Source organism: Prionailurus viverrinus, chromosome B2 (genome assembly GCF_022837055.1).
Source record: "Prionailurus viverrinus isolate Anna chromosome B2, UM_Priviv_1.0, whole genome shotgun sequence".
Lineage (NCBI taxonomy): Eukaryota > Metazoa > Chordata > Mammalia > Carnivora > Felidae > Prionailurus > Prionailurus viverrinus.
The window spans coordinates 53,469,575-53,494,303 of record NC_062565.1 but is presented as its reverse complement, the minus strand read 5'-3'; the positions used below and the strand labels follow the sequence as shown (position 1 = coordinate 53,494,303).

At 36.9% G+C, this 24,729-nt stretch overlaps 1 protein-coding gene across 4 annotated transcripts in view; it reads left to right on the top strand.

Annotated features, from left to right (window-relative positions):
* The window catches only part of COL21A1 (collagen type XXI alpha 1 chain), a 185,264-nt gene that overhangs the window by 128,830 nt on the left and 31,705 nt on the right, over nt 1–24,729 (top strand). For all 4 annotated transcript variants that reach the window (XM_047859716.1, XM_047859712.1, XM_047859713.1 and 1 more), the window contains one exon: nt 11,626–11,679. In XM_047859716.1, coding sequence (XP_047715672.1) covers nt 11,626–11,679 — 54 coding nt within the window. The remainder of the gene's footprint in view (nt 1–11,625; nt 11,680–24,729) is intronic.

Below are 24,729 nucleotides of genomic sequence, written 5' to 3'. Positions count from 1 at the left end.
TGATCTAATTGAGGATATTCCACATTGCATTGTTTTGTTATGTCTCCTTAGTCTCTTCTAATCAATGATAATTTATCAGCCTTTTCTCGTTTTTCATGACTTGGACAATTTGAAGAGCTTTGATTACGTATTTTGTAGAATATCACTCAGTGTGGGTTTTTCTGATAGTTTCTTCATGATTAGGCTGTAACTGTAAGTATTTTATTTTTTATTTTTTATTTTTTATTTCTGGTTTTGGTGGGAAGGGAAGAATAACACAAAGGTGAACTGTCCTACTCATCAGAGAGTATATATGCTGTCCACTTGACTAATCATTGATTATATTAACTTTGATCATTTGGTTATGGTAGTGTTTGTCAGGTTTCTTCACTGTGAAGTTACTGCTTTTTCCCTTTTACATGCTTTACGGAATTGAGTTACTATGTCCAGTTCCTACTTATGATAGGACAGAGGGGCTGAGATTAAAATTTCAACTCACAGAGGGGAGAGTATGTACATATCTTTACATTTATTAGAGGAGAGTTCTGGTTGTAATAATATTGAGTTCTTCCAGTCCATGAACATGGTATATCATTCCACCTAGATGGTCTTTCTTTAATATATCTCAGAAATGTTTTGTAGTTTTCAGCATGCAGATCTTGTATGTGATTTTGTTAAATTCATATGCAAAAATTTTATTTTGTTAAATGCTCTTGTGAATAGATTTTTAAAAATTTTCTCTTGCTAACATGAAAATACGATGGTTGGTATGTTGATTATATACCCTTTTTAAGTTTGAGGAAGATTTTAATTACTAATTAAATTCTTTTACTAAATATTGGGATACTTAGTGTTTTTCTTCCTTCTTGGGTAAGTTTTGCTAATTTGTGTCTTTGAAGGAATTTGTTCATTTCATTTTCAATTTGTTGACATATTTTATTTATAATATTGCATTATTCTTGTTTAATTAACTAATTTTATGAAGTTTGAAATTTTAATTCCAGTATAGTTAACATACAGTGTTACATTAGTTTCAGGTATACAAGATAGTGATTCAACACATCTATGCATTACTCGATGCTCATCATGAAAAGTATACTCTTTAATCCCCATTACCTGTTTCATCCAGTCGCACACCTACCTCCCCTAGGGTAATACATCAGTTCTCAAAAGTTACAAGTCTTGGGGTGCCTAAGTGGCTATGTCATTTGAATGTCCGACTCTTAATTTTGGCTCGGGTCATGATCCCAGGGTTGTGGGATCAACCCCTCTATCAGGCTCCGTGCTGAGCATGGAGCTTGCTTAAGATTCACTCTCTCCTCTCTCTCTCTCTCTCTCTCTCTCTCTCTCTCTCTCTCTCTCTCTCTTTTACTCTCCCCCCTCCAAAATAAATAAATAAATAAATAAGTAAGTAAGTAAGTAAGTAAAAAACAAGCAAGCAATTTTTAATAAATAAATACTTTATTTTTAGAGAGAGAATAGGAGAGGGGCAGGGCGGGCTGGTAGGGAGAATCTTAACCAAGCTCCATGCTCAACTTGGAGCCCAACAGAGGGGTTGATCCCACAACCCTGGAACCGTGGGATCGTGACCTGAGCCAAAATCAGGAGTTGGATGCTCCCCAGACACCCCACAAATCTTTAAAATAAAAGATGTTCCTCGGTTTGTTTCTCTCTTTTTTTCCTTTGCTCATTTGTTTCTTAAATTCCACATATGAGTGAAATGATATGGTATTTGATTTTCTCTGACATTTTGTTTAGCATTATACTCTCTGGCTTCACCCGTGTTGTTGCAAATGGCAGATTTCATTCTTTTTTGTGGCTGAATAATAGTCTGTTGTATGTATATGCCATCTCTTCTTTATCCATTCATCTATAGATGGACACTTGGTATGTTCAAAATTTGGCTATGGTAAATAATGCTGCAGTAAACCTAGGGGTGCATGTATACCTTTGAATTAGTGTTTTTGTACTTTTTAGGTAACTATCCTATTGCGTATTGCAATTATGTATCATAGGGTAGTTCCATTTTTAACTTTTTGATGAACCTCCTTACTGTTTTCCATAGTGGTGTTATCAGTTGACACTCCTACCAAAATTGCATGAGGTTTCCTTTTTCTTTAAAAAAATTTTTTTTAATGTTTGTTTATTTTTTAGAGAAAGAAAGAGCATGAGTGGGGGAGGGGCAGAAAGAGGGGAGATATAGAATCTGAAGCAAGCTCCAGGCTCTGAGCTGTCAGCACAGAGCCTGATGTGGGGCTTGAACTCATGATACATGAGATCATGACCTGATCCAAAGTCAGATGCCCAACCTACTGAGCCACCCTGGCACCCCAAGCGTTTCTTGTTCTCTACATCCTCTCCAACACTTGTTTCTTTTATTTTCTATTTTAGCCTTTCTGATAGGTGTGAGGTAATATTTTATTGTAGTTTTGATTTGCACTGAAGTCGGATGCTTAAACAACTGAGCCACCCAGGCACCCTGAGAAGCTTTTTATTTTGATGTACTCCCAGCAGTTTATTTTTGCTTTTGTTTCCCTTGCCTCAGAGGACATATCTAGAAAAAAAGTAGCTATGGTTGATGTCAGAGAAATTACTGCCTCTGTTCTCTTTAAGGATATTTATAATTTCAGATCTAACTTTAGGTACTAAATCCATTTTGAATTTTTTTAAAGTTTATTTTTTTGAGAGAGAGGGAGAGTGAGTGCGCCCGCATGTGTATGGGAGAAAGTGGGGGAGGGGAAGTGAGGTAGAGGGAGAGAGAGAGAGAATCTGAGGCAGGGTTCACACAATCAGTTTGGAGCAATATGTGGGGCTTGAACCCATGAACTTTGAGATCATGACCAGAGCCAAAGTCAGACCCTTAACCAACTGAGTCATCCAGGCACTCCACCATTTTGATGTCATCTTTGTTTTTGGTGTAAGCCAGCAGTCCAGTTCCATTCTTTTACATGTTGCTGTCCAATTCTCTCAACATCAGTTGCTGAAGAGCCTTTTTCCCATTGTGTATTCTTTGCTGTTTTGTCAAAAATCAATTGACCATGTAAATGTGGGCTTCTTTTTGGGTTTTCTGTTCCCTTGATCTATGTGCCTATTTTGGTGTCATATTCTTGTCCTTTTAATGTAGGATTTTTGGGGGCGCCTGGGTGGCGCAGTCGGTTAAGCGTCCGACTTCAGCCAGGTCACGATCTCACGGTCCGTGAGTTCGAGCCCTGCGTCAGGCTCTGGGCTGATGGCTCAGAGCCTGGAGCCTGTTTCCGATTCTGTGTCTCCCTCTCTCTCTGCCCCTCCCCTGTTCATGCTCTGTCTCTCTCTGTCCCCAAAATAAATAAATGTTGAAGAAAAAAAATAGAGTTTAATGTAGGATTTTTTAATGTGCTCTCATTCCTGATATTTTGTAATAACTTAACACAGTTACAGTTGAAATCATGCACCACAGGGTTTTTCCTCATTTTCTCTTTTGTCATCTTGGCCTGATGCTTTTTGTGTTGAATCGTTTCGTGATAACTTTTTCTTATTTCTTACATGGAAACTGGTTAAGTTGAGCACTGTATCTCTCATAGGGTCAATAATAGTAAACTTCATTCTCATAGGAAATGAGCCATTCCATCTAGATTTTTCAAAGGACTTGTATAAAATTGTGCAAATTCCTCTATAGTTTTTAAAAAGTTCTTGGTTTCAGTAATTTGTCTCTCTTTGATACTTGTTTGAATATTTGTGCTTTCATTTTCTACTGTTTGTTTTGTTGTTTTTTTGTTTTTGCTTGATTATATGAGATTGTGGTTTTTCTATTTGTGTTTTTTTTTTCACAGAACGAACATTGTAATTTAATTATTAACTTCACTGATTTTTCCATTTCTGGTTTTTGGTGTGTTTTTTGTTTTTGTTTTTTTGTTTTGTTTTTTGTTTTGTTATTACATTTATACTACTTCCTAACTTCTTTCTTTTTTCTTATATTTTTCTAGGTTTTACAATTGGGAATTGAATTAATTTATTTTCATTCTTTTCCTATTTTTTGCTTCCAGTATTTAAATTATACGTATTCTTTTTGATTATTGCTTCAATTGTATTCCCTTGATATTAATGTGCAGTGTTTTCTCATTAATGCTACTTTTAGTGGGGCACCTGGGCGGGTCAGTCACTTAGGTCTTGATTTCAACTCAGGTCATAATCTCAGTGTCATCAGATCAAACCCCGTGTCAGTCTCTGTGCTGAGCATGGAGCCTCCTTGGGATTCTATTCCTCTCTCTCTGCCCCTCCCCTGCTCTAATATTTATAAGCTATTTTCCACTCTTTGCCCACCTTTGTTTCAAATGTGCAATTAAATATATTCAGGGTTCATCCCCAGGTATATTTATCAGTTATAGTCATCATTGTGGTTTATAGAAGCTGCTTCTATAGTGTATTTCTTAGGAAATGCTTGTGAATACAGTGTTCTCTGAATTCTTATGTCTTAACATGTTTTCTATATTCTTGTTAGTTGAATGACAATTTAGCTGTCACTGTCTTGTCACTGACATTATAAGCTCTTGTCTCACTGTTTTTCTTTGAGTATCTTTGAGATGTTCCTCCACTGCTGTCATGTATGTTGCTAGTAGCAACCTAATTATATTTCTTTTGTAAGTGGCTTCAGGTTTTTTTTTTGTATGGTAACCCAGAGGGTTAAAAAAACCCAAAACAACAACAACAAAACACCTTTATGTGTAAAGTCTGATAGCATAGCTTGTCCCAGAATTAAGAATTTATTGCCCCAGAATCCTTATAATAAAGTAGATCCAGGACTTCTTTTAATTTTGGAGTATTCTCTTGGATTGTAGTTTTTTTAATTTTTTAAAATGTTTATTCATTTTTTCAGACAGAGAGAAAGAGACACAACACAAGTGGGGGAGGGGCAGAGAGAGGGAGACACAGAATCTGAAGCAGGCTCCAGGCTCTGAGCTGTCAGCACAGAGCCCGATGTAGGGCTCAAACCCACAAACCACGAGATCATGACCTGAGCTGAAGTCGGATGCTTAACCAACTGAGCCACCCTAGCGTGCCTCTTGGATTATAGTTTTAAATAGAAGTTCTATTACATTATTTTGATTTATATCTTAAGGACTCTAATTTTGGATGTGTTGTGACTTCTTTGACTCTGTTCTCTCCTTCTGACCCTTATTATCTTTTTAAAAAACTCATTTTTATTGGGTACGTTTAGTTTTTCCCCCCCTCAGTACCTTTAAAAATATTAAATCTATTCTCCCTTGTTTTCAGGTAATTTAATCGTAATATCTGAGATTATTTTGTGTTGTCATTTTTTTTCCTTACATCTGAAAATGCTTGTGTAACAATCCAGGTTATAGCATTTGTTGCAGTTTTTTTTTTTTCTGCTTCATGTTTATTTTTGTATGAGGGAAATTGACTGAAATGTTTGGGTTCTTATTTTCTGTTTTTCATTTAGTAGTTTTGTTTAAATATTGTCTGCAGATTCTTCTCAATTTGAAATGTTTTATGTGTATTTGGACCTACAGTAATAGGGGTGTAAAAGTTTGAGCAGCTTACTAGGCTTCTTAATTCTAGAGCATCTCCTTTTTATGTATAGTGAAGTTAGCTTTTTATTTAATTATTCTTAATTATTTATCAGAGTGAGGGACAGGGGCAGAGGGAGAGAGAGAATCTTTTTTAATGGTTGTTTATTTTGAGAGAGAGCGTGAGTGAGGGGCAGAGAGAGAGAGGGGAACAGAGGATCTGAAGCAGGCTTTGCACTGTCATCAGCAAGCCTGATGTGGGGCTCGAACTCATAAACCATGACATCATGACCTGAGCCGAAGTTGGATGCTCAAGAGACTGAGCCACCTAGGTGTCCCTCGATGTTTATTTAATCAATGGAATTAATTATTGGGATAGGTTAAATATGCCTTTGGTTGGGAAGGTGGAGAAATGAGAAGTATAATGTGTGCATTTAATTATAATGTGGCACATTTAAGAGTACATGTCCAGCAAGTAGTTAAATACTGATAACTGTCTCATTTGCAGAGGGGAAGGAATGGGAGAGTGAACGGAATTGGAAGGGACTATCTTAGGTTGTGGGAAAGAGACCCTTTCACTGTAAAAAAAAAAAAAAAAAAAAAAAGGAAGGAAGGAAAGAAGGAAGAAATGAAGGATGGAAGAAGGAGGGGGAGGAAGAAAAGAAGAAGAAGAAAAAAAGAATGGGTGGATGTAAATTCAGGACAGTTTGTTGGTTTGGTGGCAAGATGTCTAACTTCTCTTTCCTCTAAGGAAGTGTAAATTATCACCTGTTGAGAGGCAGGGAAAAGGAATTTCTGTTGATTAAAGAACTTTTAACTCTGTGGAGAATGTGGTACAGAAGAGATTAAGAAACTATAGAAGCTGCTTTGAAGTGTAGTTGAAGCTGGAAGTTATCATCTGGTCAACAGTGGTGCTATATTTCCCCTCCCATTGCTATACTTAGAAGCCCAAGAGTGGGTCTGAGGAGGCTTTCCGTTTGATTAACTCAATATTGAGGTTTGCATAAGCAAGTGCTGTGCTTGAACAGTGAGGCAAAGGGATAAGAATCTCAGTTAGCAATTGAAATACTGAAAAATGGCATCGAAACTGGATCTGGAGAGAAGTGAACACAGGACAGGACACATGATAACAGACACAATTTATGGATACTTCCTACATGCCTGGCTCTTTTCCCAGCATTGTATATGCATTCTCCCATTAAACTCAAAAGTCATTGAACTACAAGTGGAAAAAAGAAATTATCCTCTTAGAGATGAGGCAACTAAAGAATGAGGAGATTAATAATGTGTCCTAGATCATGTAGCCATAATTTAATAACCACTGAAAATGTCTTTCACCAAATTGTTGAAAAATCATGTTATAGCCAAATAATCTTTCTCCAATATAGGAAATGATGATGGAACTATGACCTCTACTATTTTTGTGGTATTTTAGCTAGATTAAAATATTGACCATCTTTTTAAAAATACTCATGTTTTCTAAATGATAATACTAAGCCATAGCAGTACAAATATGAAAATACCATATTATTTGAAAAAAGTGAAGACTAAAACAAATCATAAGGTAAAGGATTGTTGAAACCCCAATTTTTTGATGACAATGAAATAGCAAACTTTCATGAATCTTCCCTTCTGTGTCTTGAGATGTGCAAGGTACTTTGACAAAGCCTCTTAATTTGTTTTCTTAATAAAAGAATCTTGAGAGTTGGGAGTATTAATGCCACTTAGCCATTATGGTCAGATTAATGCAGATTAATTAATTTATCCAGAAGTGCGGTCATTTACATGGCAGGGCTAGAATTCCAAGCCTAGTTTGTGTGATTCCCCTCTATGCATGATGGGTCCCAAACTTCTTGTCTATTTATTTGGTAACCTGGGAGAAGCTTCCCTAGTCTTATATCTTCAGTATATCCTTTGGTATGGTAGAGATTTGTTTACAAACTAAGAATAAACCATGAATTAAGATCAAAGTCAAAGTATTTAGTAACAAAGTAAGGAACTTCCTCAAAATTAAATTATATTTTAGTGGTCACACACCTGATTTTGAGGGTTGCTATGACTACAAACTAAATTATTCTCCATTATTTTAATTTTTTTTTTTTTGTGGGTAAGTACCAGTGACCACAGCATGAAAGGAAATACACATACAATGCAAGTTTTACCTATCTGTTTTTGGTTAAATTTCCTTCTTAAAAATAGCTGCTTTTTGTGGAATAAATCGTCGTTGACATTAGCTGTAGAAATTGGATTTAGGGATAATGTTTAGCATAGCATCTTTTCAGTTATTTTATATCAAATAAGAAGTTAATAATAGAATGCAAAATGATAGATTAGAGCTAGGGGCATTTGTTTTCCACCAGCCAAACAAATTAGCCTGTGTCAGGTTCTCCAGGTCATGAAAGCAATCAGATGATCAGGTTACGTCACAATACTGCACTTCACAGGTTAGTTGTGTACTGCATTTAATTATTTTATGGAGAATGGCTCCAAAGAAATCATCCTTCATCTCCCAATGAAACATTATTCAGAGAATGAAGAGCATACTTCTAGGTAAAGATTATTTGTCACTGTCTTATGATAACCAAACTCCGTAATTTCACAACAGCGAGTGCTGTAGTGTTGTGCATAAATGTTTCTCCCCATTTCCTTTATCCTCTTGGAATCAAGTATTTAAGAATAAATAGCCAAGTCCTCCTTCCTTCATATGCTCTTTAGTTGTTTCTAAAGAAGGGGACATAAAGCTTTACATGTAGTCATGCGTTTCATTCAGCACAATTCTAAATATTGTAGGTGATAAAACACTCATGTAGATATGTTCCTTGCCTTCAAAGAATGTACAACTCAGGAAAACAACACTTCCATAAACAAGATACCTGTTGAACAGCATAGCCATCATAAAACTCAGTGCCAAGTGTAAAACTGTACAGTGTCATTATAGTTCACACAGAGAGGTGTTGGTAAGCGAAACCAAGGATGTATAAGTCTCTTGAGATGTGGGCTAGAGCAGTGGTCCCGGTGGCCACTGTCCAGCACTTTCTGGGAACTTGTTGGAAATGCCAATTCCTGACGTCTACCCCACACCTATTGGATCAGAAACTCTGGGGTGAAGTCCACAATTTTCAGTCTAACAAATTCTCCAGGAGATTCTGTTGCAGCTAGTATGAATATCACCACTGTAGATAATAAAATAGTGATATTTTATTACTATTTATTATCTAGTGATAGATAATAAAATAGTGATATTTTGTTCATATGATGATGTATCATTATGTTTAAGAAGTAGGAATAGAAAGAAAATAAATCCTCAAATAATTTGGGGACTTAATTGATAATCCTTGATGATGATTAGTAAGCTTTTAAAAAACCCTCTGCTAATTAGAATAAAAAAATAAGATGAAGTCTTCAGAGTAGTAAAAGGAGACAGTTTTTTTGTCAGCTAAAGTAGTCATGTAATTCCAGATTACTTGTTTCTCCTATTTGACAACTGCCCTCCTCCCTTTATATACAGAAGATCTAAACTACAGATTTGCTTAGCATCACATATAACAGTACCTGGAGGTATGGGAAGGTAAGTGGCCTAATGATTTAAAGATACACCATGTCCCTCACATCATCAGAGTCAGCTGGGTGTGTTAAAACCGACTGCTGGGCTCCACCATCCAGAGCTGCTGATTTGTTAGGTCTGAAATGTTGTGTTTTGAAGTTCCCACATGAAGTGAGGCTGAGCTGGCTGATGTGGGGGAATGAATCGTCCGTCCTGTTAATCTTTTTTTTTTTTTTTAATTTTTTTTTTCAACGTTTATTTATTTTTGGGACAGAGAGAGACAGAGCATGAACGGGGCAGGGGCAGAGAGAGAGGGAGACACAGAATCGGAAACAGGCTCCAGGCTCTGAGCCATCAGCCCAGAGCCTGACGCGGGGCTCGAACTCACGAACCACGAGATTGTGACCTGGCTGAAGTCGGACGCTTAACCGACTGCGCCACCCAGGCGCCCCCGTCCTGTTAATCTTAATGTTGAGTTTAGATGTAGTCATTGTAGGATTTCTCTGTTTTATTAAGTCCTGACAAATCCCTTTTCTTTAATTTTTCAGACTTGGTAACCTATAGCTTTTAAACTTAGTGGATCCTACATATATCCTTGTTTCTCTGATATTTTCATTAGCTTTTCTGTAGAACCATCAGGCCAGCAGCACTCCCCCTCCCAATGTGGTTAATTTACAGGAAACATCATTCTTTGCTCCCTCTGTCATCACTTGTCAGCTGGTGTTTGTAAATAAAATTGGAACAGATGAAATATTTGGCTTTCGCTGGTATTTCACTGGGCCTATGAAATGCAAGAATTCATAAAAGTGGGAGAACACTGGTTACATAAAGTGAGACGGTTGAGTTTTTTTTCTAAGTGCTGATTATGTTAGCCAGGTTCTTCGTTTTGTGGTTTGTTTTTTACAGTTTTGGGAAATTCATTAGAATCTGAAACTCTGTAAAACAATGTTGGCATATGCATCGGTACGTGTATTCTGAGACTCTTTATCCTTAGATCTGTTTCCACTCAGGCATTTGAAGCATTTACAAGAAAAATGCTTTTGTTTTACTTTCTTGCTCTCATGTAGAATGAAATGTTTTTTCTGGTATGAAGGAAAGTGTGGCATAATTGCAGAGAACTTTGCTTGTTATGATGCAACATTTGGCTGGACAGAAAACAAAATATGGCTCCTAATGACTGTTAGGTTTCAGAAAGCCTAAATGAGGGTGTGTCTGTCTGTGTCTGTGTGTGTATTTTAGGAGGCTTCTCCCCCACTACCCCTTATTTGTGTCTCGGCAGTTTAATAGCTGTATTGATCTGTAAATGTTACATATGTTATGAATAAATTCAGCTAATATTTATAAGCAGAGTGTCAGATACTTTTGTATACACTGGCATTTTGGGAAAAAGTTTGAGGATGCTAAAAGGTGGATGTAAAATAGGATGCTTAAATAATTTGAACATAGTAATTTAAAGGCGTAGAACTGAAAACTAGGATAGTTTTTATAGCTACCTAAAAATAAGCATTTTAAACATATAAAATGTTTATTTTAAATAGGTAGATACTATGGGGCGCCTGGGTGGCTCAGTTGGTTAAGTGTCTGACTTCAGCCCAGGTCATGATCTCATAGTTTGTGGGTTCGAGCCCCACGTCTGGCTCTGTGCTGACAGCTCAGAGCCTGGAGCCTGCTTCAGATTCTGTGTCTCCCTCTGTCTCTGCCCGTCTGCCACTCATGCTCTGTGTCTCTCAAAGATAAATAAACATTAAACAAGTTTTTTTTTTAAATAGGTAGATACTAAATGAAAGTGCCAAATAATTTCAAGTAATAGCCTATAAATCCATTTAATGAAAGCTTTATTTGTTTTTAAAATGCAACTGTTGCTTGCAAGGTCAAATTAGAATGATCAATTCTTATAGATCCAAAAGAATGTTCTAATTCATTGGGTCCAGTACAACAGAATGATCATTTTTAAAGTAAAAAGGAAGATAAAAATATGAAAGGATTCATTTCACCCTCTTGGTCTTTTTCTAGATTGTCTATATTTTGGTAATTTGTTCTTCTATTGAAATCCTATCATTGTTTCGCCAAATTACAACAAAAATCTCCTTGGAATTTCTATTGAAATTGTACTAAATTTTGATTAATTTGGAGACATCTGACATCCTTATGCTATGAAGACTTTATAGCTTCAAAACTATGAAAGAGATTTTCTATCCATAAGGAGGATATGTATCTCCTTTTATTTAGGCTTTTTACCTAATTTGTTAATAGAGATCTATAATTATACATAAAAAATCTTGTATTCTTGTTAGAATTTTTCTTAGTCAAAGTTTTGTTTGCTATTTTATTATTTATTTAACTTATTTTTTAATTGAAGTACAGCTGACACACAGTGTTATAGACAGTTTCAGGTACACAACATAATGATTCAACAATTCTGTATATTATGCTGTACTCACTGTAAGTACAGTTGCTGTCTGTCACCATGCAGCGTTATTAATCTGGAAGTAATTTTTATGTTTGTATCTAATGTGCTTTAATACTCACTTATATATATTTGTTTTATAAGCATGCCTGAAAATAGAATTCTCTATTTTCTTTGTTTATCTTTAAAAGGGAGAAGTGGGACCTCCGGGTGCTCCAGGTCAGGATGGATCACGGGGAGAGCCTGTGAGTATCTTCTTAATTGTGTTCCAAAAGATGAGGTTCGTTTCCTGTCGTGAAATCCTCTAAGTGCTCCTGTCAGATGCCCTGTTCTTGTTCAGTAACTTTCAGTCTGAGATGTCGTAACTTCTCTTTATGGAACCCTGTAAAATAGTGAACTATTTAGTCCTTTTTGCAAAACAGGAAGAATGTTGCCAGCAGACAGTTCCCGTGCAGTATGAATTATGATCACGAGTACTCGCGCCTGTGCAAACAAATGGCTAATACAAACAACAGGGTCTGTTGCTGACCCTTTAGTCAGTGTCACCTTGTCACTGGTTCGCTGTTTTGTAGTCTGCTTTCTGGGATCATGCGTTCAATAAGAATTAGGGTAAGAGGGGCGCCTGGGTGGCTCAGTCGGTTGGGCGTCCGACTTCATCTCAGGTCACGATCTCACGGTTCGTGAGTTCGAGCCCCGCATCGGGCTCTGGGCTGATGGCTCAGAGCCTGGAGCCTGCTTCCGATTCCCTCTCTCTCTGCCCCTCCTCCATTCATGCTCTGTCTCTCTCTGTCTCAAAAATAGACATTAAAAAAAAAAATTAAAAAAAAAAAAGAATTGGGGTAAGAAACATGATGGAGAAAGTACCGATTCTGAATCCTCAATATATGTATCTTTAGCAAGTGCGCCAGGGGACTCAATTTCACTTACAGTCTCCCCCGCCTTTTATTCCTACAACTCCTGGCCGACATTGGCCAACATTTAAAGATCAGCAGGTCTCATTTTGTTCGTCAAAGTTACTTATTGTTAGGGAATTTGCAGTTTGTTTTGGGGATAACTAGATTAAGAAATTTAAAAATCGCCAAGATATACTGCAGTTTATCACAGCATGTTCACGTGAGCCCTCAGAGTCTAAATACTGGACAGAAGAGGGAGAGAGGAATCATTAAAGCCTCTTACATGGACAGACTGAACTCCTCTTAGGATGCCGCAATCATATATTGATTAACTTCTCATCTTGTGTATTATAATGCATTAGCGCAAGTTCTCTACACAGCTACTGCCTTCAAGGAACTTATAATCTAGTAAAAAAAAAGATGATGCAAATCCTTGCCAACCTGTGGCAGTTTTTAGTAAATGCCAAGTAGGGATTTAACATGGAATCTGAAGGCCAGGGTTTAAAGATAGTTTCTGCCACACTCCAGCTGTGCAAGCTTGGCTAAATCAGTTTGCCTCTTTGAAAACTTTTCTCCTTATCTGTGAAGTGTGCATACTTAACCATACCTACTTTGCTGTGTTGTTGGGAGGCTTACATAGGAAACATGAAAAAAAAAATGTGAGAACATTGCACAAATGCAGGGAATTATCTCAAGTGCAGAAGCAGTATGGAAAGGGAATCTTGTATCATGAGAAATATTTATGAAGGATTTGGGGCTAGATTTTATCTTGAAAGGGTGACTGGGAAAGAAAGGAAGACAAGAGGGAGAAAGAATATTAGTAAAGGCACACAGGCTGGGATGGTTAAGTGTGTGCCCAAGAAATGATGAAATGATTTTTTTTTTTTTTTTTTACTGTTTATTGAGAGAAAAGAAGAGAGAGAAAGAGAATCCCCAGCAGGCTCCACAATGTTAGCGCAGAGCCTGATGCAGGGCTCAATCTCAGGAACCATGAGATAGTGACCTGAGTGGAAACCAAGAGTGGATGCTTAACCGACTGAGCCACCCAGTGCCCCATGATGAATTGATCTTAATGAGGTCCTGAGGCTGCACTGATAGGTCCTTACTGGGCGGTAGGAAGTGAAGCTGGGAAGTTGGATAGAATCATATTATGGAGATCCTCAACTCCAATTTGGGAGAGAAGTAATTCGGGAAGTAAACTTTTTTCACTTGCATGGAAGTGACATGAGAAAACAAGAGTAATGTGATATAAAATAGTGCTTTAGAGGCAACTATGAGCTCCTGATAGATTCAGGATGGATTGAAAAGAGAAGAGACTAGAATCAAGACGTCAATTTGCTAACTATTTTGACAGACTGGGCATGGGCAAAATAAGGCCTCTGGGTGTGAATTGGAATGGAATGTGAGCACTGGATGTCTGACTCATAATTTTTATTATTGAGGAAGAATTCTAGGACTTGGTAACTGGATATGAGAGTGGGTATGTTTATTTGTTCTTATTTCAAACAAAGTGTGTGTGTGTGTGTGTATGTATGCACGTGTGTGAGCACATGTGCATGCATGCACATGAACACGGGCAGGACAAGAGAAGACAGACAGGTGAGAGAGAGAAAGTTCAAATGGAAGAGGAGAGGGAAATAAGAGACAACTGAAATGAAAAACAGGTTATAATTGGAGTTGATTGTGTTTTAAGTCTTTGAGTCAGTTATTTGGAATTGTGACTCTTCCCACAGAAGCGATGTTAGAAAGGGTAGACTGACCAAGTGTAAATGTGAGCAATTATGCAGTGTGAGTGGCATATATTTACTTTAAAAATAATACTGTTGGGATCCTGTTAATTAAGCCAGATAGGATAAATAGGAAATTAGGGACCCTCAGGGACTCTTTTCCTCTTCCAAGGATGCCTGTTCCTTACAGCAGCCAGAAGCAGATGCCCATCTGTGTTTTCTTGTGCCCTGTCTGCTCCCACTTTGTTCAAGATTTACCTTCATCTACAACTTTTGCACTAGGATAAAATTCCATCCCAGGCAACATGGATGGCCCTTCGGATTTAAACCTTTTCTTTCTTTGCTCCCTTCCTGTTTTCACTGCGTTCCCAGAATGCATACGGCATTGGTTTTAGTGAGAGAAACACCGGGACTGCCCAAGGAGCCGTACAGACTCGCAGAAGAGGTAGACAGTAAAGGGATAAAGAAACAAAAGCTAATTACAAAGTTCCAAGGCAATCAAGGTGCCGGGGCAGGGAATCATGGTAGTGAGATGGTGGAAGTATCTGGAATGTAATCTCTTCTAAACCAGCGACATAGAAGACTGGGAGTTACCAAGTGTAACTCTTTGGACTCTCTCCAGTTCTGTCCCACCAGATCAGGGAAGGCAAGAACGGTCCCTACCCCTCCTCTCCCTCTCTTTCTCTTTCCTGCAAACCTCTGGAGAAGAAGCCAGGATTCCCAGGCCAGAAGACATATTCTCGTAGGAAAGCAATTAATAGATTAAGCATCTAAAATTGGCCCACGTTATCTGGATAGAATTCTTGTGATGTGTATTATTTTACAATAAAGAATGTAATTACAAATTATTCCCTTCCTTTGGCCATTAATGAAAACTTGGTTGTTAGAAGTAACATCCTGGGAAGATTGATCTTTACCATTTGTGGAAAAGCTTTGAAAACAGGAGAAAATGAAAGTTTTTATATTTGGTAATGCAAACAAATGAATATTCTTCCATTGCATTTGGATGTGGGTTGTAAGTATTTATGATGAATGATTTAGCCCCGCTAAAAAGGACATGTTCACTTTGTTTTATAATGTGGCAGCCAAAAATTAATGGAGCTTAAATTGGAAGGGCAGAAGCTCTTAGAAAAATGCTTTAAAGCTAATTAAACACAGCTCGTAGCAGCCAGATCATGGTTCATCCCTGTAAGCAGATTGATAAATATGAACCCTAATTCCTGGAATTCAAATTGTGGACAAAGGCTGTATTTCATTGGGAAAAGATTATATTGTCTAAAGTATAATTACATTCAAATGCCCATACTTTGAATTTTAAAGTCTAGTATAGGCCAATTCTAATGGTGATTTAGTCCCAAAGGTGATTTACTTTCTAAGTGCCAAATTATACGTACTTGACTTCAACCCAGGTGACCAGATACTCAGTTCTAACACTTGCTGGACTTATTATAATTGGTTTCAACCACGGAATGCTCCGTTTAAGGATTATAGTCTGATCATTCATTGTGCCGGACATTATACTATTCCAGGAGAACGTGAAGATTAATTTGTGAGGGCCCTGCCCTCAAACAGTCACATGAGCCAGTAGATAGTTTAGTAGAAATGTTAAGGAGGTAGGCACATGGGGTCTTGCAAAGTTGAAGAAGATGTGTGTAACACTACATGAGTTTGGGATCATCACTTGGCCCAATTCATTCTTCTTTTCTTTTTAATAATAGCATTATTGAGATATAATTCACATACTGTACAATTCACTTGTTTAAAGCACATAGAGATACATTCCTAAACAAGCTAGTCTCTTGGCCAAATCCTGGAAGATAAATAGGAGTTGTCTAGTTGTTTGGCCTGGCAAAGCAGGAACCTGTAGCATATTCCACAGTGTCAAAGTAAAAGAAATCATGATACTTTACGAAAAGCTGACACTAGTTCAGGCTGCTTAGGATACATGAAAAGGATGGGATAGAAATAGAAGATGAGGTTGTGGGGGTGGGTAGCAGCCAAATCCAAAAGGGCCCCATATGTCTGTGCTGTTCGCCCTTAAATCTGACAGCAGTGGGACCTTTTCAAAGGTTTAGAGTAGGCAAGTGAGTTGATCACAGTTAGAAAGTTTAAAAGTTTTTTAATGTTTATTTTTGAGAAGGAGAGAGAGAGTGTGAGTGAGAGAGAGGTAGACACAGAATCTGAGGTAGGCTCCAGGCTCTGAGCTGTCAGCACAGAGCCCTTTGCAGGGCTTGAACTCACGAACTGTGAGATCACGACCTGAGCCAAAGTCAGACGCTGAACCAGCTGAGCCAGCCAGGTGCCCCAAATTCAGAAAGTTTTAGAGAGGTGATTCCGACAGCAGAAAAGAGAATAGATAAAGGTGAGCTGAGGTAGAGGACAGAGCCTTGCAGCTGTCTAGCTGGGCTGTGCCCCAGTACAACTAGGGCATGAACATTGAGAGTGGGAGGGAGTGGGGTGGGACTGGTTTGAAATGAACTGAAAGGTGGACCAGCAGGGTTCGAGGCTCAATTGCATGTGTTACTTAATGATGAAAAAAGATGACTCTCAAAGTTCTACTGCATGGATGATAGCACAGGGAGACCAAGCAATAAATAGGAAAGAGAGCAGGGAGACTAAGTTTGTACTGGGGGAGATGATCGTACGATATTTTCACATGGGACTTGCTGGATAATAACAAAGACATTTAAATAGGTGTCCTGTGCTTTGGGTAATGAGAAAAGAATAGACATGTACAAATGGAGGCTAATACAATTCCAATAGGAGATAGTGGGTCAGATTCAAGGAAATTATAGGCGGATTTTGTGAATAACTAGGGTGTACTAGGTTGAAAATGCCCCCCCTCCCCCCCCCCCCCCCCCCGATAATCAGACCCTCTAATGCCTGAAACTGGTAAATGTTATCTTACTTGAATGAAGGGCCTTTGCAGATGTTGAATGAAGGGCCTTTGCAGATGTGATTAAACTAGGATATGGTGATGGAGAAACAATCCTGGATTGTCTGAGGGGTAGCTGATACAAGTTCAAAGTTGCTGAGAGCAGAATTAAAGTCTCTCAGAGGCAGAGGTGAGAATGTGGCTGAGGTGGGAGTGATACAGCTACAAGTCAAGGAATGCTGACAGCTACCAGAAGTTGGAAGAGATGAAGAATGGATTCTCCCCTAGAGCTTCTGGGGGGAACACAACCCTGTTAAGCTCTGGACTTCAGACTTCTGGCCTCCAGAAGTGTGAGAGAATAAAATTCTTTTGTTTCAAATGACCAAGTTTGTGGTGACTTTTTTTTACAGCAGCCACAGGGCAGTAGTACACGGGGGCTTGTTATCAAATCATTTGTGGAATGGACCCGTGTCAAAAGGCATGTGAGCACATACTGATACCTATCACACACTTAGTAGTAGCACATGTATCGATTAAAACCATTTGGGATTAAAGCACATAGGTAAACAAGTTTCAGTGACAGTTTGGTTAAAAGCAAGGCTCCCCAGCCACAGATATCTTCTGATTTAGAAATTTTGCTTAACTGTCAAGTGTTTTTTAAACCTTAATGCATGAACTTCTCATTTTTCTATTTTTGTGTCATTCGATTTGGTAACTTTTGGCCCATAGGTCTTGCACGGTTGGAACAGTTTAAATGTCTGATACTTAATGTGTTATATATATAAACTGTGCAAAATGTATATGGATTTAAACATAGTTAAAAAAAAATTGGTCCTATATGAATGTGTATGTATAAAAAATAATCTGCACAGTAAACATACAGTTTAATCCTGTTTTGGTTACTTGGCTTATTTTTTCCCCAGGTTGGTTTTTGATGTCTGTTATGTTCCATTTATTTATCTGTAGTTTATTTTCTCCCCTGAGCATGCCATTGTTTTTGTAATACATTATAAAAAAAAAATTGAGGTCTGGATTGTGAGTGGCTTACAGTGTTTCCTTTCTGTTCTGTTTTTAAAATATGTTAAGCTTGTCAGATGACATTTTCATTTTTGTGCGGAGGAATAGAGAACAATCAGATTGGGGCGCCTGGGTGGCGCAGTCGGTTAAGCGTCCGACTCAGCCAGGTCATGATCTCGCGGTCCGGGAGTTCGAGCCCCGCGTCAGGCTCTGGGCTGATGGCTCGGAGCCTGGAGCCTGTTTCCGATTCTGTGTCTCCCTCTCTCTCTGCCCCTCCCCCGTTCATGCTCTGTCTCTCTCTGTCCCAAAAATGAATAAAAAACGTTGAAAAAAAAATTTAAAAAAGAGAACAATCAGATTGCTTCAAGGAATCCTCATGTGTTTTCACAAATCACTCCGATTTTACCTTGGGCAGTTAAGTGGATGGGATGACAGGGCACCGACACACCAAATTCATTTAGTTGAAAAACAAAAACTGGAAACATCCATATTTGACCACATGAACTTTTAGGGCAAATCATCATGTTGACCAGCTACTTTCCCATGGCCCATTGTTGCTGGCCAAATTATCTGTGGTGTCAACATTTCCACTGCTTCTTTGTCATAGCTGTTCTTGTCCTGCTGCTCAATCCTGATGACATGCTGTATTTAGGGTAACATTTTTCCTCAGACGGTCTGAGGTGTTTGCTCGCTACTTCTCTCCTGATCAGCCAGCCCCTTGTGGCTCATGGCGAAGATGTGTAAGCAGGGCCTGGACTCCACTCTTTGAGCCAAGATCTCTGGAGCTCCATGAGGATGAGAGAAAGGATGGCACTTTTTCTGGAGCTATGGAGGTGAGCACACATTTCTAAAATAAGCATGTGTTAAGCCTTTTTTATTCTGGAAATGTTCGCTGTATCATTTTTCTAGGAATGAAGATGTGGTGTTCCCTGTACTATATATTCGAGGACATTGACTCATAGAGGTTTCTGTTTCCTTTCCTCATGTCTTTCGAAAATTTCTAACCCCCCATGTTGTGCTTGTGTGTATGGTGTAATGTTAGCTGCTGAACTGGTCCAAGTCATCATGTACTTAAGAGACGAGTAGGTGTTTTGTTTAATTGCCTTTTCTCTGGTGTGGTGATTTGACTTGTCATTTTTCTGCTTATAAGCCAAAGACATCCATAAACTTCTTGGGGGAAAGTTAATGTCAAAAGGCTATGGTGGTTTCCCATGTGGAATAATTCACTTTATTATATTAGCAATGTGGAGGTATCCTTATTTACCTACTTGACTGTATTTTTTAATTTATATTGAGAAGGAAGAAATTATTAGGAAGAGAAAAACCCAAGTTCTGTTTTTGTTCCTATTTGATTGGCATTTGAGTAACAAGCTTTTTAAAATATTCTGTAGAGATTTGTAACATCTTTTTCCCACTCTTCTTTCAGGCACCAGGAAGGACACATCCTTGTTATGTGTTGAGTGAAACAAGCTTAACCCGATGTTTCCTGAGAATTTCACATGGCATTTCTTAGTATCAAGGCAGCTGGCATTTAACAACTTAGAATATTCGAAAAATTGAATTGTATTTATTATTGTAATAATCCCCTGCTGATTCCAGGGTGGGTTATGTTTTAAAACCTGATTGAGAGTAAACCCTTAGAATGAATTTTGAAGTTGGTTTTATCTAAATTAAATAATGTATAAGTCTGATTTATCTGCAGGAGTGATTAACTTTGTTCGGTGATATCTGCAATTTTTTGGTTTCCCAAAATAAGGCCTTTGGCTTTGTAGTGACTATGAAAACATTGTATCTGTTTCTTTAAACATAAAAAACAAATGGCACATTATCTGTATAAATTAGTTAATAAAATCCCACTAGATTTAACAAAGGATTCACTTAATTCTTTCCATTATAAATGATTCCACTGGCAGAGTAAACCAGAGCACCATCAAACAACTTTAATAAAGTGACTTTATGGATTTTAAATTTGGGGGCTCTGTGTTTATGGTACTGATCATTTTTCTGTTGTTCTGAAGAAATCTTTTAAATATGTTCATTGTAAAATTATTGATCAGCATTAAAATGTATTTATTTCAGTCTTTCTCTTGTTTATTTGTTTCCTTATAATTCAAAAAGGCTTTATCAATTTCTGAAATGACAAGAGCGTTGAATGTAATTGAACCTAGGAAATGACGTGTGATTAGTTCTTAGAATGGTTAACATATAATATGGGTAAATAGAATCTTTATGTTGCTTACATAGGCTCACTTCTCACTGATATGGGGATTGATTACATCCACCTCTGGAGAATGGGTGACAGGAAGCTTACATCACCATATGTACAGGATATTTAGTCTAGGTTTCAAAGCTTTCAAGACTTTGACTTTAAAATTATGTTCTTTAGTCATACAGGGGCTGGGGTTGTTTTGTATACTTTTAATCTTGTTATAAGGTATCATATGATACTTTTGAATTAGTCCAAATACATTCTCCATTTTCAAAGCATGAAACTACAGAATTAACAGTGTTGTTTAAGACAAGGCATATTTATTTTAAACCTGGATTCATGATCCATATTAGTGGCTGTTTTAGACGAAATGAGAATGTTTTCCATTCGTTCTATTTTCACAAGTGTGGAAACTAATACATTGTTGATGTGATGTGGAGTGCACACTTTGGTAACTAGATTATTTCATTCTAAACAGCTCTTGTTTTTATATTTTAAGAAATATTTTCAAAATGCTTGACTGTGGTTACCACATTGAGCACTAGACAAATGTTTGATGTCCCTGAGAACATCAGAAAATCATTTATATTCTCAGTATGTTAGGGTGTGTAAAATACATATGGGGAATATCTGAGAAAGAGCACTTAAAAATACTTGTTTATACCAATGTGCATTTTTATTTTTGATGATGAGGTAAGCTCCTAATAATTAATTGATTGCCAATAGTTCTAGGTACTTAGATGGTTTATAAAAATGATTTCTATAATTTTGAATACTGAGGTGTTCTATTGTTTGAAATGTATGCTTAGTTAAGTCATAGCTGCTTTACTGTTTTAATTTTGGTTCCTTAAAAATGTGTGGCTTTGAAATGCTTTTGGCATAGATAGATAATTCAGGGGTTGTAGGGGAAAAACCCAAGGTATGTTTTAACAAAAGAGTGTATGAATCATGAGTAGACTAGTATTTATGAATATATTCTAGAAGTCATGTATTACCCTAATGGTTCAATCCAATGTAAATTATCAAATAATATTGGAATGTTAATTTCTTTTAATAGTTTTATTAGAACATAGGGACTAGGATTTTTCAGTGAAGATCTCTTGCGGGTGAAGTGTGAAGACTGATTTGATAAACTAATACTAAAATCAGGGCTAAAGAGTTTTATGATCTATCAGTTTTAAAAACAATGAATAATTTCTTTGTTGTGATAGAATTTTCTTTCTGCTGGCTACATAAAAAGAGTGCACTTAACTGATGGATTTAGGTAGAATATGGAGAACTTCTGAACAATGGATTTTAAGAATGGAATGACTAATCACACAAAATGGGAAACCACCATTAGAGAACTTTAGAATTGTTGCAGATTCTTTTTTTTTTTTAATTTTTAGTGTTTCTTTTGAGAGAGAGAGACAGAGCACAAGTGGGGGAGGGGCAGAGAGAGAGAAAATAAGAGAGAATCTTAAGCAGGCTTCAGGCTCTGAGCTGTCAGCACAGAACCTGATGGTGGGGCTCGAACTCATGAACCGTGATATCATGACCTGAGCCAGAGTCAGACACTTAACCAACCTAGCCACCTAGTTGTCCTGAATTGTTGCAGATTCTTATTGAGATGTGGAGTCAGGTGTTAATATTTCCTAGCAATCACAGAATGTACAACACTGTATGCGGTGGCTTTAGATGGAACAATTGTTCTCCAGTTAGGAGAAATAGAAAATTTACTCAATAAACATATTGTACAAAGGTTTATATGAAAAGCCTGTGGTAGGTTAAGACTCTTAAATGCCATGAAAGGCAAATGAAGTTAATCATGAAAGGCTGAGTATTAAGAATTTTGATGAAGGGTTAAAAATTGGTGGGGAAATGATCTATAGTTGTTTTTGACCAGAGAGACATAACATGGATTATAAGAAAATTTAATTGGTAGATAATCATAAATAAAAAACTCTTTGATGACTATTCTAGCTTAACACCCCAATGCAAATAACGTTCAAGAGTCTTTTTTTTTTTCAGTACACGTAGAACAGTGTTTCTCCAGCTCTGATCCAGAGTACCTTAACCAGAATCTCCAGAGATGGTTATTAAAATTCCATTTCTTGGCCCATTCCAGCCCTAATGTATCAGAATTTGGAACTGAAACCAAGGAAACTGCATTTTTAATGGCTATCTTATGTGTGTCTGATAAAAAAAAAAAAAGAAAACTAGTGATATTAAAGACTATGATACAGGTTAATCAAAATAGAGAAATATGAAGGTAGTAGAAATACAAAGTTACCTATTCCAGGAGAAAAATTAATTTTAGTGACATTAGTAAATGAAAATGGAATTATTATCTTATTATCTACCTCATTATTTTTTAAGGTTCTATGTGCTTTAATATCTTTCTCTGACTAAATAAATTTCAATATTGCCATGAATAATAATATGAAATTATATTTCCAAATGGATTCATTATTCTTGGTGTATTTAAGATAATTTATAACTTTTTGACAAAACTTGAGAAGCAAATCTGTCTTGGAAAATAGAGATAAATCTACATGTAATTGAATAAGACTAAAGTTATTTATATGAAGATAGATAAATCCTCACAAAGATAGGAATTTGGTCACTTAAATTTATTTTGTTATGACTTGAAGGAAACTTGTGGGTTATTAATTATCCTAGATATTTGCTTTGAAGATGTTTATAGTCTTTAAAAAAACAATTTTTAGACCTGATGTGTTACCATTTTTATTTAGAAAAGTTCTGTTACTTCTGTTACAGAGAAATGGAAGAAATGGTGAGGAAGAAATGCCAAATTCCTGTATTTTTTTCCAAGGAAATTGCTTCTTAAACACAGTATTTATTATTCTTCCCTAGATGGGAAGACTGAGGCCTTTGTCTAACAGTGTGTCTTTAGCAATGTGTGAAAAGTTATCTGTGAGAATAACCTACCAAGGTGTGAAAACTAAGCTAACATGTTACCCTCTCAGGTCACAGCAGTGAGTCAATCTCTGAGGTTGCACTGTACTTCTTGTTATTTTAGTTTTTTTTTTTTAAATTATTTATATTGAGAGGGAGAGAGACAGAGTACATGGGGTAGGGGTAGAGAGAGAGAGGAGAAAGAACCTCAAGAAGGCTCCATGCTGTCAAGACAGAGCCCAATGTGGGGCTGGGTCCTAAGCTGAAATCAAGAGTCAGATACCCAATGAGTCAACCACCCAGGCACCCCTATGGGTGTGTGTGTGTTTAGCCCAATAGCCACAACCATTAGAATCTTTACTTTTTTATTTTGAAAAATAAATATTTAGCAGTCGTTTATTGAATGACTTAAATGTGAGGGGAAATATATTTTTTTTCTGAGAAAGTTTTGAAATGTAAAACTGTTGGCAAACTTTTATTACTTATTGTACATTTAAAAAAATGTTAGTATGAGCGGGAGGAGGGGCAGAGAGAGGACAGCGAGAATCCCAAGCAGGCTCTGAGCTGTCTGTGCAGAGCCCAATGTGGGGCTCAATCTCACTAACCATGAGATGATGACCTGAGCTGAAATCAAGAGTTGGATGCTTAACTGACTGAGCCACCTAGATGCCTCTATTTATTGTACATTTTATTTTATTTATATTTATGTATTCATTTTTATATACCTTAACTTCTCTGAAAGAGGCAAAAAAAATATAGAAGTTGTGTTGTAAATTTCAAAATCTGCCTTCATTTACCCAAATCCAATCCCCATGCCCAGAGATAACGATCGTTATTCATTTATTAAGATTCTTTCCAAACTTGTGTATACAAATGCATAAACAGAACACATACACATTTTTAAGATAAAAAGTCATGTCTGTTGAAATTTTATTTCACTTCATAGTATTATAAATGTTTTGCCATATCTGGATATTAGAGAATATAAAGTCTATCTTGTTTATAGCATGGATGATGTATTTCATCTAACTTCTCCTATTGATGTTATATATATTACCATATACTATGCAATATTTTGGGGAAGGATGCATTCCTGTAAGTGGAATCGCTACTTCTAAATATAGCTTATGCCTTTATTACTGATTTTAAGCAGAGATGTCTAGTGTTTCACCAAGTATGATGTTTGCATTCGGTTTCCAATGGATTGAGGTTTAGGTTTACCAAGTTCTAGTCTTAGGTTCTTAAGAATTTTTAGTAATGCGTGATAAATTGTGTAAAATTCACTTTCAGTACTTTTTAGATGATTTTTGTATTGTTCTTCCTTTAAACTATTAATAACTTACATGAATGTATCATATGGGTATAGTTCTTAATGTTGAACATTCATTCCGTCCTGAAACAAGCCCTGTTAATTCTCTGCTTTTCTAATGCGCTGCTATATTTGGCTTACTAACATTATAGTAAATCCATTTGCATTTGTATTAAATTAGATGAGCTTGGAGGTTTCTTTTGTAGGTATTATTCTTGACTGGATTTGTTATTAGGGTATGGTGGCCTCATAATTTGAACTTCAATGATCTCCATCTTCAGTACCCTGGAGACATTTAAATAAATTAGAAACTATCTGGTCCTTGGATTTTAGGTAATATTTCTGTGGTAGGCAAAATAATAACTCT